Source organism: Thamnophis sirtalis, unplaced genomic scaffold, assembly GCF_051295495.1.
Source record: "Thamnophis sirtalis isolate CommonGarterSnake01/CBP01778 unplaced genomic scaffold, rThaSir2_p1.2 scaffold_10, whole genome shotgun sequence".
Classification (NCBI taxonomy): domain Eukaryota; kingdom Metazoa; phylum Chordata; class Lepidosauria; order Squamata; family Natricidae; genus Thamnophis; species Thamnophis sirtalis.
Genome location: NW_028261390.1, coordinates 21,963,548 through 21,978,499, shown reverse-complemented (window position 1 = coordinate 21,978,499; position 14,952 = coordinate 21,963,548). Strand labels below are relative to the sequence as shown.

The 14,952-nt window shown below is 43.7% G+C and overlaps 1 protein-coding gene across 7 annotated transcripts in view; it reads left to right on the top strand.

Annotated features, from left to right (window-relative positions):
- Positions 1-11,345, top strand: part of LEF1 (lymphoid enhancer binding factor 1) — a 118,675-nt gene extending 107,330 nt beyond the window's left edge. For all 7 annotated transcript variants that reach the window (XM_087724192.1, XM_087724191.1, XM_087724196.1 and 4 more), the window contains one exon: positions 10,217-11,345. In XM_087724192.1, the coding sequence (XP_087580318.1) occupies positions 10,217-10,296 (80 nt within the window). In that variant the 3' untranslated portion in view covers positions 10,297-11,345. The remainder of the gene's footprint in view (positions 1-10,216) is intronic.
- The last annotated feature ends 3,607 nt before the right edge of the window (positions 11,346-14,952 follow it).

Here is a 14,952-nt window from a genome sequence, read left to right as displayed (position 1 = left end):
GGATGGGAATATGAAGATAGGCCTCCGTGAGATCCACGGAGGCCAGGAAATCGCCTTTCCTGATGCCCTGAAGGATGGACTTGAGCGATGACATTTTGAACCGCCTGTAGACCAGAAACCTGTTCAGGCGCTTGAGGTCTAGAATTGCTCTCCAACCCCCCGTGCTCTTCGGGACCACGAAGAGATTTGAGTAGTGGCCCCGGCCCCGTTCCCCTGCGGGAACCGCCTCCACCGCATGGATTTCGAGGAGGTGGGCGATCGCCTGACTCATCAGGCGGCGGCGCTCTCGACTCCGAGATGGAGGGAACGACCGAAAGAGATTTGGAGGAGTGGAGAGAAATTCTAACCTGAGCCCGTAACAAACCGTGGCTCGAACCCAGGCGTCCGACGTGATGTCGTCCCACCGGTCCGCATAAAGAGCGAGGCGGCCGCCGATGGGATGACTCGGGTTCGAGTCACTTCCCCCTGCGGAAGGGACGGCCGCCTCCCCCCCGAAAGGGCCGCCGAGCCTGGCCCTGGAAACGGCTCCTGTCCTGGAAGGGCTGCCCCAAGAAATGCCTGTCAGAAGAGAAAGAAGAGAAGCGCTGGTTATAGCCGAAGTTAGGGGCCCTATATCGTTGCCTACGGAAGGGACGAGACTTGTTCTCGGCCTTCTTAGCCGTGGAGGGTAGGACCTTCTTCTTGTCCTTATCCTCCACGAGGATGCGAGTAAGAGCCTCCCCGAAGAGATCGGACCCCTTGAAGGGGGCAGCCGCCAAATCCCATTTCGCTTTGTTGTCCATTTGCCAATGGCGCAACCACAGGAGCCTACGGGAGGTGACCGAGGTGGCCAGGGCGCTAGAAGCAAACTTGACCGTGTCCAAGGTCGCGTCAGCTGAAAACTGACACGCCGCCAGAATCTTGACCAGATCCTGATGGATCCGGTCCTCCTGTATGGGAATGCGTGCCTGCAGCTTCTTGAGCCACATGACCGTGGCACGATTAAAGTAGGAAGCCGAGGCCGCCGCCTTAATGGCCCACGCTGTGGCGTTGAAGTTCTTCCGCAACGTAAGCTCTGCGCGCTTATCCTCCGGCTTCATCTTATCTGCCGCATCGCCCGACACCACCGGGGAGGAGGACACCAATGCGGCCACAGGGGTGTCAACCGTCGGGAGCTGAATGGCCTGAGCAAAGGTTTGCTCCATGTTATAATGCCGACGGTCGGTACTACCTGGAGAAGAGAAAGTGGAAGGTTTAGCCCACTGGTCGGTCAGAACCTCTAGGAACAAGGGAGGGGCAGGGATCTCTTCCTTGTTGGTGGCCGTGGCAGAGAACATGACCATGTCGGGATCCCTTGGGGGGGGCACAGAGGGATCCCCAGTTCCAACCTTGGTGGTGTGCCTCGCCTTATCCAAGAGAACTTTAAACAAGGCGGGCATAAATAGGACCTTAGAAGAAGGCTCCTCCGAAACAGTGGTATTCTCATCATCTGAGAATCCCATCTCCTGGGGTAACTCCCCCCCACCCAGGAAGGAAGCCTCACTGATCATGGAAGGGGAGGAAGCCCGAAACTGAGCCCTGTTCAGCCCCCCATGCCTAGAGTAAAGGGAGCCTTTGTCCCGCTGGGCAATGCCCCGAGTGATGGCTGCCGAAATAAGCCTCTTAATCCCTTCAGGGAGATTATCCAGATCCTCCACATCCCCAAAAGTAGAAGCAGGACCCTGAGGGGCCAACCTTTGGGGGGAACAGGGGCCTCTGGACGTGCCCTCCAGAGGATCATCTATGGGGGATGGAGAACGCCCCCTCCTGGAGAAGGTCTGCGACCTACCAGGGGAGCTGCATGAAGAAGCCGGGCTAAAACCTCTAAGTAGAGACCTTTCTGAAATGGGCCTAACAGGGGACCTGGATCTGTCCCTAGATAAAGGCTTGGAGGACTGGGCCTGCCTTTCTGCCCTGGCAAAGGTCCTTTCCAGCGCCCTATGGCGAGCTGCCTCATCCCTAGAGACAGAACTGGAGGGGCGCCTTGAAGAAAGGGATCTCTGAGGGGGAGCCCCCCTCCCCACCTCCTGATCCAAGGCCTCCTCACTCCCAGTAGGGCCTGCCCCTTGCCCCTGGGGAATCTCCGCTCCCTCGTCCATGCCCCACTCACGTGTCTGACGAAAGGAGCAGGAATCGGCCTCCAAAGTCCCACCTGAGACCAGGGCCTGAAGCCTGTGGGGAGACCTAGGCTCAAGGCCTCTCACTAGGCCGCACTAGGCCCGTCAATAAAGGCAAGGCCTCAAGCACGTGGCAGCCTCCAAAATGGCCACCGGAACTCCGTGCGCGGGAGAAAAGGGCTGGAAATAATCACCAGCAGCCCAGCCAGGCCTTTTCTAGCCGGCTTCACTTTAAATTGAGCAGGGAGAGCCGCTCTCCCCCCCCTGCTCTGTCTCCCCGGCAACACAAACAAAGGAAGCCTGCAGCGAGGGGCCCCCTCCGGAGCGATCTGCACGCTGGAGCCTCGAGGCTTAAGTTTCTCTTTCACTTTCCTGCTGCAAAAACACAGCCTCTTCAAGTAGTTTGAACGAAGCAGTTTGAATGCTGCAAAAAAACAGCCCCTTCAAGTAGTTTGAACGAAGCAGTTTGAATGGAACCGCACCCCCGCACCCGGGGACGGGCAAAGGTTCCTGGCCTGCGGGGGGGAGACTAGTGCCCCACTGGGCTCTCCCCCAGCCGCCCGAGGCAGAGATCTGTCCCTTGGGGCCGCAGCAGATCAATTTAGAATTTAAATTTAAAGTGCCCAATTAGCCAAATAGGAATCAGATTGAATAGAACTCACCCAAAAGGAGAAAACAAACAGAACCTATCCAACTACTCTACAGCTTGGACCAGGCTGAGAGAGAATCTGGGCTAGCAATGGACAGGCACCGGTATTTATAGATTTCCTCTCAGCCTTGGACCAATCAGGCTGTGATAAAACCCACGTGTGACCATTCCCTCCTCCCATTCTGGAAAAAGAAGTTTCCTGAGGGCTTCAGCACAAGTCCAAAAATTAGGAAGACTAAATCTCTGATCCCGATGATGAATTCTGATTGGATCCTGCAACATTATACTGTTAATGATTCTACAGGAATATGGTGGCTCAGTGGCTAAGTCGCTGAGCTTGTTGATCAGAAGGTCAGCAGTTCAGCAATTTGAATCCCTAGTGCCGCGTAACAGGTTGAGCTCCCGTTACTTGTCCCAGCTTCTACTAAACCAGCAATTCGAAAGCATGTAAAAAATGCAAGTAGAAAAATGGGGACCACTTTGGTGGGAAGGTAACAGCGCTTCGTATACCTTTAGCATTTAGTCATGCCAGTTACATGACCACGGAGAAATCTTCTGACAGCATTGGCTCTTTGGCTTAGAAATTGAGATGAGCACTACCCCCTAGAGCTGGGAAAAAATAGCATGCCAGTGCGGGGGAATCTTTTCTTAATGATTCTATATTTCTGGGGTGGGGGGAATGGAATCTACAGTTGAAGCTAAGTGCAATAGCCATAGTTGATGGATGCTTGGATCCTTTGCTTTCCTTAGGATCCTTTGCCTTCCATAGCTTTGACAGATTCCAGACTTCCAAAAGTCTATCATATCTTTGGAAAAGTATACATTCATTTTCTAGCACGGGCTGCTGCTGTGGCTTTCTAGATGTTATACAACTCCCAATATTACTCACATCAGCCAAAGTGGCCAGGGTAATGTAGAGATGAAATTTATCAATTAACTGGAGGGACATGGGTTCTTAAATTGTCAAGAATGTTGCCTTCAGGATTGTTATCAATAATGGGAGATAATTTGTTCATTGGTGCAGGATAAAGTATGTGAATAACACTACTCTTTCTATTGGTGTTTGGATGCTGCTTCAAAAAGCAAGTTGTATACAGTTTTTGAAACTTGTTAATTTTTTAAAAAGCAAGAAGTCTACCAGACTTCTTGGCACTTTATAATTTAGCTCCATTATGGCACTTTATAATTTAGCTCTATTATTAATATAAAAGGGACACGAAAGTTCTGCCTCTCTCAAAATTACCATGAAAAAAATATATGATGGTATCAGTAAAACGTTTGATTTTTGGCCCAGTCCCAGGGGTGGGTTCCTGCCAGTTCTAACCTCTTCTATAGAAGAGGTTTCACAAATCTACCATGCCATTTAGAACCGGTTCCAGCTCCCTCCCCCCACCCGTCTACACCATGCTTCCCCCGCCCACCGCTCACTGATTGGCTGGCTCACCAATTGCCCCGCCCGCCTCTAAGAGTCCTATCTAAACCTTAAAGTCTTAAAGCTGTCAAGTTTGAACATTCCTGGGTTTTTTTTCTAAAGGGTTAGGGGTGCAAGGGTCTTGTAACTTGACAGCTTTAAGACTTGTGTGCTTCAAATGCCAGAGTTTCTGAGCTAACATTTTGGTTGCTAAGCAAGAGCATTGTTAAGTGAGTTTCACCACATTTTACAAGTTGGCTACGCCCACCCAGTCACATGACTGCCAAGTGACCCCCACTCAGTCACATGGCTGGCAAACCACTCCCACAAAGCAGGCCACACCTATGGAAGAGGTTCTAAAAATTTTTTGAAACCCACCACTGCTCAGTCCATATTACAAGAGAATTGTCAGGCATGAAGGATAGGGATCATGCATAAGTTCAGAAGATTTATTGCTCAAGCCTACACCCAAAAATCTAGTCAACTAATATGCAATACCAAATTGGTATCAGATAACAGTTAACAGAGTTCAAGGGGAGTTGGACTTGAACCATTTGTGGAAGCATAACAACTATAGGCTGATGACTCATCTAACTCCACCCTCCAGCTCTGCCTATTCTTCTTCTACATGAACACTGATATAGTACACAAATACAGGGGAAGGCTAAGAACCTCCCTAGGGGAGCAAACAAGTAAGCAAGATGGAACAAAATATATCTATGAATAAAGTAAATGTTAGCACTACTAACAGATCAAAATATCTTACTTGAATTGTTTGCTACTTAATGAATTTGCTTCATTGCATGTTAACGTGGGATTTTTTTTAGAGAGCTTATTTCAGTAAACACTGAGTACTTGTTATCACAAGAAAAAGTGTAATATATAACAGTACATCATTAATTATAACAGCCCAAGATTTATCATTAAATTGCTGCCTCATCTAATTACAATTGCCCCTGCAAGGTTAACATTAAATTGATTTATTTTTAGGTTACTCCCAGGTAACAGGGCTTTTATTGTGCAAGCAACGGTACAGTCACAGAATTATACCTGGGGCCCAGATGGTATGGTTTTTATTACTTTCCTGTGGTTTTTCAGATTTTTTTCTCCTCTCCTTCCCTTCCCTCCCTCCTCTTTTTTGCCATTGAAAATTTATTATGGAGGCAAAATTTTTAAAATTTCATGAGTCTTCCTTATGAAAACAGCCTAGAACTTGACAGAAATTTAACGCCAACTCAAAGGATCCATTTCATTTATTTATTGCAATTATCTTATTATTTATTGCATCTAATAAATTTAATTGCATTTATTAGATGCATACTGTTATATGTTGCTAAATTATTATGCTGACCTTAGATTTTGAGTTCAGTTTTATGTTTCATGGTAAAATTCTCAAAGGAAAGGAACAAAAAATATTGTAGTTTAGAAATGTGCGGTAAAAGAAAAAAAATATTGCAAACAGACAATCTAACATAACTTAGATACTGGCTTTTGTTTTCTTAAAATAATTTTTGCAAATTGTTTTGCAAAATAGACTCTGGGAGAAACTATCTGTAAGATAAATTTAGAACACAAGCAGATTTGAAGTAGAATTTTATATTAAAGATACATTGTATTAAGTACATATTAAGTACACTGTAATTATTTTGTGGTAAAGAGAGCTGTAGAACAAATTGCCGGAGGAAATGTTGGAACCCAAGAGTCAAATGAACGAACATTTTCTCAGGTGGTTTAAATCATGAGACCCTGGCATGAGAGAGACTGGTGTTGATTCACTTCCCTGTCCCTTTTAGTTTGAGGTCAGCCATTAAAGTTATCCTTCGTCTATATATTTATTCATGAATAAACCCAACCAAAACAATTTTTTTTTTAAAAAAAGCATTCTTTTGTGTCAAATATATTTTTGCTTGCTCCAGTCCTTTTCAAATTGTACAGTATAGAAAAGGACAAAACCTTATTGGGAGTTTCTTGGGAGGTGGACAGGAGGGGGGGGGGAGATTAAAATCCAGCCTCTGATCTCTGCATGCCACAAGTCTTCAATTATGCACTCTTCTTGCTGCCAAAATTTCACTGTTATCTTTCAACTGTGGAGTCTTTAAAAAAAAAAAAAAAACCACACACCCAACAACTGAGGAACAGTTCCGCGTTTCTCTGCTCCAGTCACAGAGCTGCACTCCAGCGCAAATGGCAGAGGCGGCAGATCTAGTTTTGTGGCTGAGGCTCAAGGCTTCACATATGCTAAAATGTGACTCGGAGCGCTTTGCTTTGAAGCCTAGCCACAGCCAGGGAGCTGTAATTGCTGCCTTTGATTGCACCGACTTCACTTGCGGGTTAGGCTTTGCTTGGGCTTGCCTGGCTTGGCTAAACTTCAGCTGCAGCCCTCCAGTGGAGCCTTAGATGTGGGAAATCTTCCGTCTCTGTAGCACATACCTGTGGTTTCTTGAAAGGAATCCTGGCATGACCTGTTTCATATCTGCTAGGAAACTCCATTATGTTCCTTTAAGGCTCCAATCGGTTTATCGGTAGGAAATGGAAAGGATCTCCAGTTATGGTTGGCTTTTTAGCTAGCAGTTGCAGGAGGCAATGTTGTTGCTACTATCATTTTGGGGGGGTGAAGGACTTCAATACTTGGATTTAAACAAGACAACTCTATAGGCTGCAGAATTTATGTTTAAAGAAGTAAATAGCAGAGACATACAATTAAAGTTTGGTGGTAGGTAAAGGTTAAGGTTCCCCTCACCCATATGTGCTAGTCATTCCCAAATCTATGGGGCAGTGGTCATCTCTGTTTGTAAGCCGAAGAGCCAGTGCTGTTCAAAGACGTCTCCATGGTCATGTGGCCGGCATGACTAAATGCCAAAGGCACACGGAACGCTGTTACCTTCCCACCAAAAGTGGTTCCTAGTTTTCTACTTGCATTTTTACATGCTTTCGAACTGCTAGGTTGGCAGAAGCTGGGACGAGTAACAGGAGCTCACTCCGTTATGTGGCGCTAGAAATTCGAACCGCCGAACTGTCAAACTTTCTGATCGACAAACACAGCGCCTTAGCCACTGAGCCACCACATCCTTGTTTGACAGTACCCTCTTATAAAAATTAGCACTCACATTTTCAGATGTATGAAAATGGGATCTATTAAGAATAACAGGGATGCTTGGGAAGAAAATCATAGCTACCATCAACGTCAATCCTATTTCTGAAAAGGGTGGGCTGGAGAAAGACTGGACATTATTCTAATCTCCCCACTTCAAAGAAAGGTGTCAAAGGGAAAGAGAAAGGGTGTGGGTTTGAGGGGACGGGAACTCATCTCAACAGAGGAGCATTTCATTTTCTACAGCAAGGAATACTTTCCCGGCTCTAATGGAGAATTGCTCTGAATTGCTCTGCTTGTGCCGTGAACTGCTGGCCTGGTGCCTGAAGGCTATTCCTCGACAGGAAACAGAATGTTTTAATGTAAGACTGAAAGGAAAACCTTCTCAGGAAGAGCAACCTGGACCAAACCTTTGAAAATCTGGGATGAAAAGGCCTAAAATAAATATAAATCTGCAGGGTGCTCTCTTTCCAGTGGTTTCTTTGCTTTTTTCGCTTGGCCTCTTCTCTGTCCTCCTTGAAAAAGAAAGTCCTTCATAGTTCCCTTTGATCCCCTTCTCGGGCATTTTTTTTTTTAAAGACAGAAACTGATGCGGCTTTTTAAAATAGTTATTATAAGATAATTTTACGATGAAATTAGAATTGGGTGAGTCAGATCCACACCACTGCAGTTGAATGGGTGGTTTTCAACTCCAGAGGACACTGGGGTCTGCTTTTTCAATGAGTTAGGAAGATTTAATGTGAAAAAAAAAATAGTAAAATAAAATAAAACCTCTGCAAAATAACCTTTGTGCATTGATCATGTTTATATTCATTCATGGTGGTGAATGTGCATAAGGTGAATGTGTCCTGCGGTTCTACCACAAAAACGTGGACGACAAAATCGCGGTCGACGAAAGCGAGTATGTGACGTCATCACAGCGCGACGAAAAAGATCGAAAAAGATCGAAAAATGTAAAAATAAAGCTAAAACCTTCCCCTAACCCCCCCAAACCTAACCCTAAACCTAACCCTAAACCTAACCCTAACCCTTAACGTAACGAAAAACCTAATGCTAACCCTTAACCTAACGCTAAACGTAACGCTAACGCTCTAACCCTAACCCTAACCCTTAACCTAACCCTAACCCTAACCCTTAACCTAACCCTTACCTTTATGTGAATCGGCTTGCTGTAATTTAATTTTTATTTCAATTTTTCGATCTTTTTCGTCGCGTTGTGATGACGTCACATACGCGATTTCGGCGACCGCGCTTTTGTGGAACGTGCTTTTGACGGGTCACGGTGTCCTGCAACCTTAAAAGCATGATTTGCTTAGGGTTTGTGTTCTTGAACAATTATTTTCCCGGTATATTTATAATAATATGCTTTTCCACTTCCTCATCTGGAAGGTGTTTAGTAACCTAGAGTAAAAATGTAATGTGAATGGATTTAGTAAACACATTCATGTTAACATCATATTCATGTTAATATGATACCTGTTTCCCTGGAAATAAGACCTCCCTGGATAATAAGCCCAATAGAGCTTTTGAGCGCATGCCCTAAAATAAGCCCTCTCCTGAAAATAAGCCCTCCCCAAAAATATTACAATACAGCAGCAGCCATGAGGTGACCACGCTCGCCGCCTCCTGCACCTCAAAAATAGTAAGACCTCCCCAAAAATAAGGCCAAGTGCTTATTTCAGAGTCAAAAGAAAATAACACCCTGTTTTATTTTTGGGGAACTACAGTATCTTAAAACTAAAGTGTTTTGTATTGAGTTTGGACACGAATTTGAAAGATCAGCTAGTGACTGTATCTAAATTACTTGGCTAAGAGCTCTAACGTTTATGTAACTAAACTACCTACAATCATATTTATGTAAGAACCTGTGGCAATTCATTCAGGCAAAAGCATAATAGATCCTTGGTATATTATTGCAGCCTTTCATTGGGAGTATCATCCATCATAAATGTTTTAATTTGGATTCCTGCATTGGGTAGATAGTTGCATTTGATAACCAAAATTATCCCTTTTAACTGTTCAGTGATTTGAAAGGTTTCCCCCCCCCCCCTTATCGATGTGTCCAAATTCAGGGATCTGGTGATTTGCATTTAGGATCATAAACTAGAATTTACCGTCATTATTACAGTATTTCTTAGGAGGGACTATGTTGAGTTTTTACTTTAAAAATTACATTTACTTAGAATTCAGGGGAGTGTGATATTAGTTCATAGTTTATAGAGGTTTACTTTTGAACCAACATTGTCTTCTATTGCAGGGTTTCCCAACCTTGGCAACTTGAAGATGTCCGGACTTCAACTCCCAGAATTCCCCAGCCAGCATTCGCTGGCTGGGGAATTCTGGGAGTTGAAGTCCAGACATCTTCAAGTTGCCAAGGTTGGGAAACCCTGTTCTATTGAATACCTCATTGAGCATCTGTATATTGTTAACGTTAAGCATTATATACAATATATATTTGCTTTGGGATCTAGAGTTTCTTACACTTTTGTTTAGAACTTTGTATGTCAGATTGAATTCTAATTTGTTCCATATATCGGAAGTTGTCATTGGACAATATCTAGATGCATCTTTTGTATAAAGCAGAGTAACTGCTTCCATAAGGCTTATCAAAATCATAAGAACAAATTTGCAGGTGTCTTCCAGATCTTATCTGGCCAATGTAACCAATGGTGAGGCAAGCTGGCAGTTGCAGCCCAGAGGGTAAGAAAGGAATCAGGTTGCCTAGCCTTGCTCTATTCCAGTCTTCCCCATGTTGGACCCCCTTCAGATGCATGCGTTTCAACTCTTAGAATTTCTAAGCCGGTATGATGATGCTTAGATTGTGAAGGTACTACCTACATAGTAAGAGTATAATTAAACCAATGAATAATACATAGTAATGTACTTTGATATGCAATTCTAAAAAATATTTACTGTATTGTTCTTTGCAGGTGGGAAGCGACACACATTCTCAACCTGCAAGACGAAGGCAGCAACATCAGGACCTCTTCTTGAAATGGAAGCTTGTTAAAATCTCCATGGATGTCCTTCATTTTAAACAGGCATATAAGGTGTATGTCTAAGGGTGTCAAATTTTACCCTGGTGTCCCTGCTAAAGACATTGAATCATAAAGACAATCACTGCCACATCCCTTCACCATCACAGAATTCCGAGTCCAACTCAAAAAGGAGAGCCAAGAGTAGCATTTCAGATCTTCCCCCTTTTTATCTCCAGTCCGCCTTACACTCCTCCATTTGTATCTTCTATGAGTCAGCAACAAAATAGTTCCGCTGTATTTGTTTTGCTTTAGTCAAAAGAAGGCGGTGGCAGCGGCAGCAGCGCTGGCTTTCATCTTGCCCGTTCACACTGAAGGAACCAAAACATAATTTCTTGAGGAAGACATTATTCAGTTTATTTAATGGTGCAAGAGGATGAATCTTGGTTTTTCAGGTTCTAAAAAGATAAAACTTGAATGCTTCTATACTTTAGTTATTGCCTTGGTGTACATTTTTATTGACTTTGAGGTTTTAAAGAAGCATTGAAATCCCCTCCCCGGAGTTTTCTTTTTAAGAAAAGGTTTTTAAATAATAGTAGATTTCTTTTTTTCCTGTTGGAGAAGAACAAAGCATTTGGAGGATAAAGCCCTTTTTGTTTTTTGAATTAACTATTTGTAACATATGAAATCATTGTATATGTACACTAAACATGTGATCCACTTCATCTCTTTATATGTATAAAAGACACATACCTTATTGGATCTGATTTCAGTAAACTCTCCTACTCACCTATCTGAATTTCCTTGGTTTTTGTTTTTGTTTTTAAAGCCCAGCACTTGGATTATTATTACTTCGAATGTTCTGTACTTGTATCTGTTTCTGTTAGCCTGTTTAGTGGGATTTTATGCCAGTTGTTGAAATGAACATTGATGTTTTTTTTGTTTAAGGCCTAGCCTTTGCCAAAAAAAAAAAAAGAGAGAGAAGACAACCAATATATATTTTGTCATTCCAATTTGAGTTAATGTGCTGAGCATTTTTGTTGTTGTTTTCATGTTTTTTTTAAATAAAAGCTTTGTAATAAAACTACAAAATACTTATTTTCTCGGCTTGGTTAAAGTTAAGTTTGGTTCACTTTGTTTCATGTGGAACCAGATGAAGATAATTTGGTGGTGTGTCTGTTCTTTGAAAATATGTATGTCCACATAGCAGAAAAAAATCACTCAATCCAATTATTTTATTGATGAAAATTATTCTGCTGAATTGAAAGGAGCCCCCCCCCCATGTCTGCTTATATGAGACACACCTAAGCAAAAAGGGGAAAAATGTGATGGAAGATTTAGAGCAAAATAACTCTGACCGTAAACTCAATAATTTTTGAAAGGCCCGTGGTAACTTGAGTAATTGAAGACTGCCTTTTTTTCATGCATGGAAAGGCCATGGAAGTTCTACCAGACACGGTTTGCCTTTTTGTCTTTGTTGTTCAAAATAGATCCATCTTGTAAGTTCTGTATTCTACTCTATTATATGATGGTCAGTTCTGTGTCACTAGGTAACTTTCACTTTTAAATAAGTTAACCAGACTTCTAGGATTCTCTTGCATATTACCAAGCATTTACATATTACCCTTTTTTTCCCCAGGAGCTTTCTGGGAGGTTATAGAGCAGGGGTCTCAAACTTGATTTCATTGATGCTGCATCGGGGTTTTGTTTGACCTCAGGGAGCCAGGGTGGGCATGGCCAGTTTGACGTCACTCGTGTCAAGGGTGCCACCGGTGGCCCAAGAGCTCTGCTCCCGAGTTCTGTTTTTGGCTGTGAGAGTCTCCTGCAACCCTCTGCCAGCGAAAATGGAGCTCGGGAGGAATCCTTGCGAGCTCAGTTTTCACTGGCAGACACACCGTGGGCCGGTCCTTCGCTATATCCAGGGTGGCCCTGCAGGCCAGATCTAAGCACTTTGCAGGCTGGATTCAGCTAGCAAGCCTTGAGTTTGACACCCCCGTTATAGAGCAGTGTTTCTTAACCTTAGATCTATGGAGATTCTCAATCATCCAGGACATGGTTGTTCCGAAGGTGCTTCTCCAAAAGGCACCTGGACTTTATTGATTTCTTCTTTGGAAATATTTCACTTTTCATTCAAGAAGCTTCCTCAGTTCTTGAATAAGCAGCAAAACATTTCCAAAGAAGAAATCAAGAAAACCCAGTTACCTTTTGGAAAGGCACCTTTGGGATTCTTAACCTTAGCAACTTTAATGTGTGTGGATTTCACTATCCCGATTGGGAGTTTGGGTTGAAACCCACATATCATATAGTTACTAAAATTGAGACATGCTACTATAGAGAAAAGGGCTATTATTTTGTAGGATGTTTTATCTAGAATGGGTGTTACTGAGTTTTTATGGGCTGAAGAATGAGTTGTGTCAGGGGTGTCAAACTCAGTTTCATGAAGGGCTGCATCAGGGTTGTGTTTGACCTCGGGGGGAGGGGGCAGGGTGGACATGGCCAGCTCAACGTCATTCCTGTCAGGGGCAGCTGTGGTGGCCCAAGCACACTGCCTGCGAAAACAAGCTCCCGAGCTGTGTTTTCAGCTGCCACGGCTTCCTGCAACCCGCATATGACCCTCCTGAGTTCCATTTTCACTGGCAGAGGGTTGCAGGAGGCCCTGGCAACTGAAAACAAAGGTCAGGAGACTATTTCGCTGGCAGAAGCACTGCGGCCTGTTCCTTCGCTGTTTCCAGGGCAGCCCTGCAGACCAGGTCTAAGTACCCCATGGGCAGAATCCAGCCCATGGGCCTTGAGTTTGACACCCCCGAGTTATGTCTTATTATTGAAGAATTTAAACTGGTTGACACTAGGAGACCTTTATAATAAACATTGGGTGAACAAGCTATTAACATAGGGAATGAAAAATAGCAGACCTGTCAAACTGGCCGTCCACAGGCTGGATATGCCACACGGAGGCCACGCCTCGCCCAGTTCCACAAAGACAAAAAACATTGTGATACATCACAATCCAGCCCGTACGTGATCGAGTTTGACACCCCTGATAGCTACTGAGTTAAATCCACTTGTTGCAACAGTTCCATAATTGTTAAATCCAGTTGGGGCAACAGCCACTGAGTGACTTCATAAGTTTTCAAGTACAGAGACCTGGATGTTTGTCTCATATACTTTAAAGGTACATAACCTGAGAGAAAGGGCTATTTGCGGTCTTCATTATTGGCCCCAGAAACCCCCAAAGTACTCAGCTGTAATTTTCAGTCTAGCGTTCACTATATTCATTTTTACAAAGCTGATATGTAATCTAAAATTAAAATGTTGGTACTGCACTTAACCCATTACTTTGCATAGTACAGGCCCTTAAAGATGATAGTGAATCTCCCAGCACAAGTGGGATTTCTCTAAGTCCTCCCACCAAACCTTTAATTTTTTATTTAGATGATTCTGCTTTTTCAAGCCAAAGATTGCTCTTTAAAAATGACAGCGGATCAAAAAATTTAAATTTGAATTTAAATGAAATTGATAAATATGGTTCCTGCCTAGGTTATTTAATTATTGCTCTTTTCTGGAATCATATTTCACTGGAATTTCTGGAGTTATGCTGGGAACTTCTGATGAGCATTTTCATTGCTCCTACATGCTATTATCTTGCACAGTGGCACAATTTGTTTTTCAACTGAAGCACTATGAACTATAGATTCTGGATACGCTTCTCTGTCTACAGCTGGCCTGTCTTTGGGGCTCTTTAGTGAAGTTCAAATATGCATCGTCTCTGTCTGTTCTTGTATTTTAAGTTATGCTGCAGTGTGGATTCATTGGCAAAAAAATGCCTTGCAGCCTTCAAATTACCTTTGCAGAAAGAAAATACAATAATCGTTTAAAAATATTTGTACATATTTCAAGTTTCCCTTATTCAATTTCTCTTTTTGTTGAACATCTGTGCACAGTACTGAGAACTGCAGGTTCTGACTTAACCTGACAACTCCACCAATAGACTTAATCTTGATTTATCATTTCTTTGTAATAAGAGCAACTTCCAGGCACTTGAGCAATACACTCTTGACCTTAGAAAAGAAATGTGTAGGATGTATCTGGTCTTCAACTATACCAAACCGTAGAGCCCATTCTCTAAACCAGGGGCGGCCAATCCCTGGGCCGGAGACCGATCCTGGTTTGCAGCCTGTTGGGAACTGGGCGGCACAAGTATGTAAAATTTCATTTGCACATGCGAGGAAGCGAGGTTGCAAGCACAAAACTATCCTTCCTCTCCCCTGCTGCCCCCACCCCCACTTCTGCTGGCCCATGGAGTCAGAAAAGTTGTGGATCACTGCTGTAGACACTTTCCCTTTATAGCATTTTATTCCTTGCAGTGTCCTGAATGACCTCGCTGCTTTCCTGTCTGCAATTCTATGCAAACAAAAAAGATCAAGAGAAATAAATGAGGCAATATTCCAAGTTCCAACCAGTACTATTTTGAGTGCATTTCACCCTAAGATCTATCGTGTTTCTCCAAAAACACAGCCCACTCCAATAATAATCCCAACCCTAATTTTTTGGGGGTGGACCTAATATTACCCCTACCCCAAAAATAAGCCAGAGGGATGGGGACAGCCAGCACTAGTGACGGTGCAAGCGCAGGGGGGGAGGCAATTGTCCAGCTGCAGCCCGCTTGCCCCTTGGGGCAGCTCAAATATCGC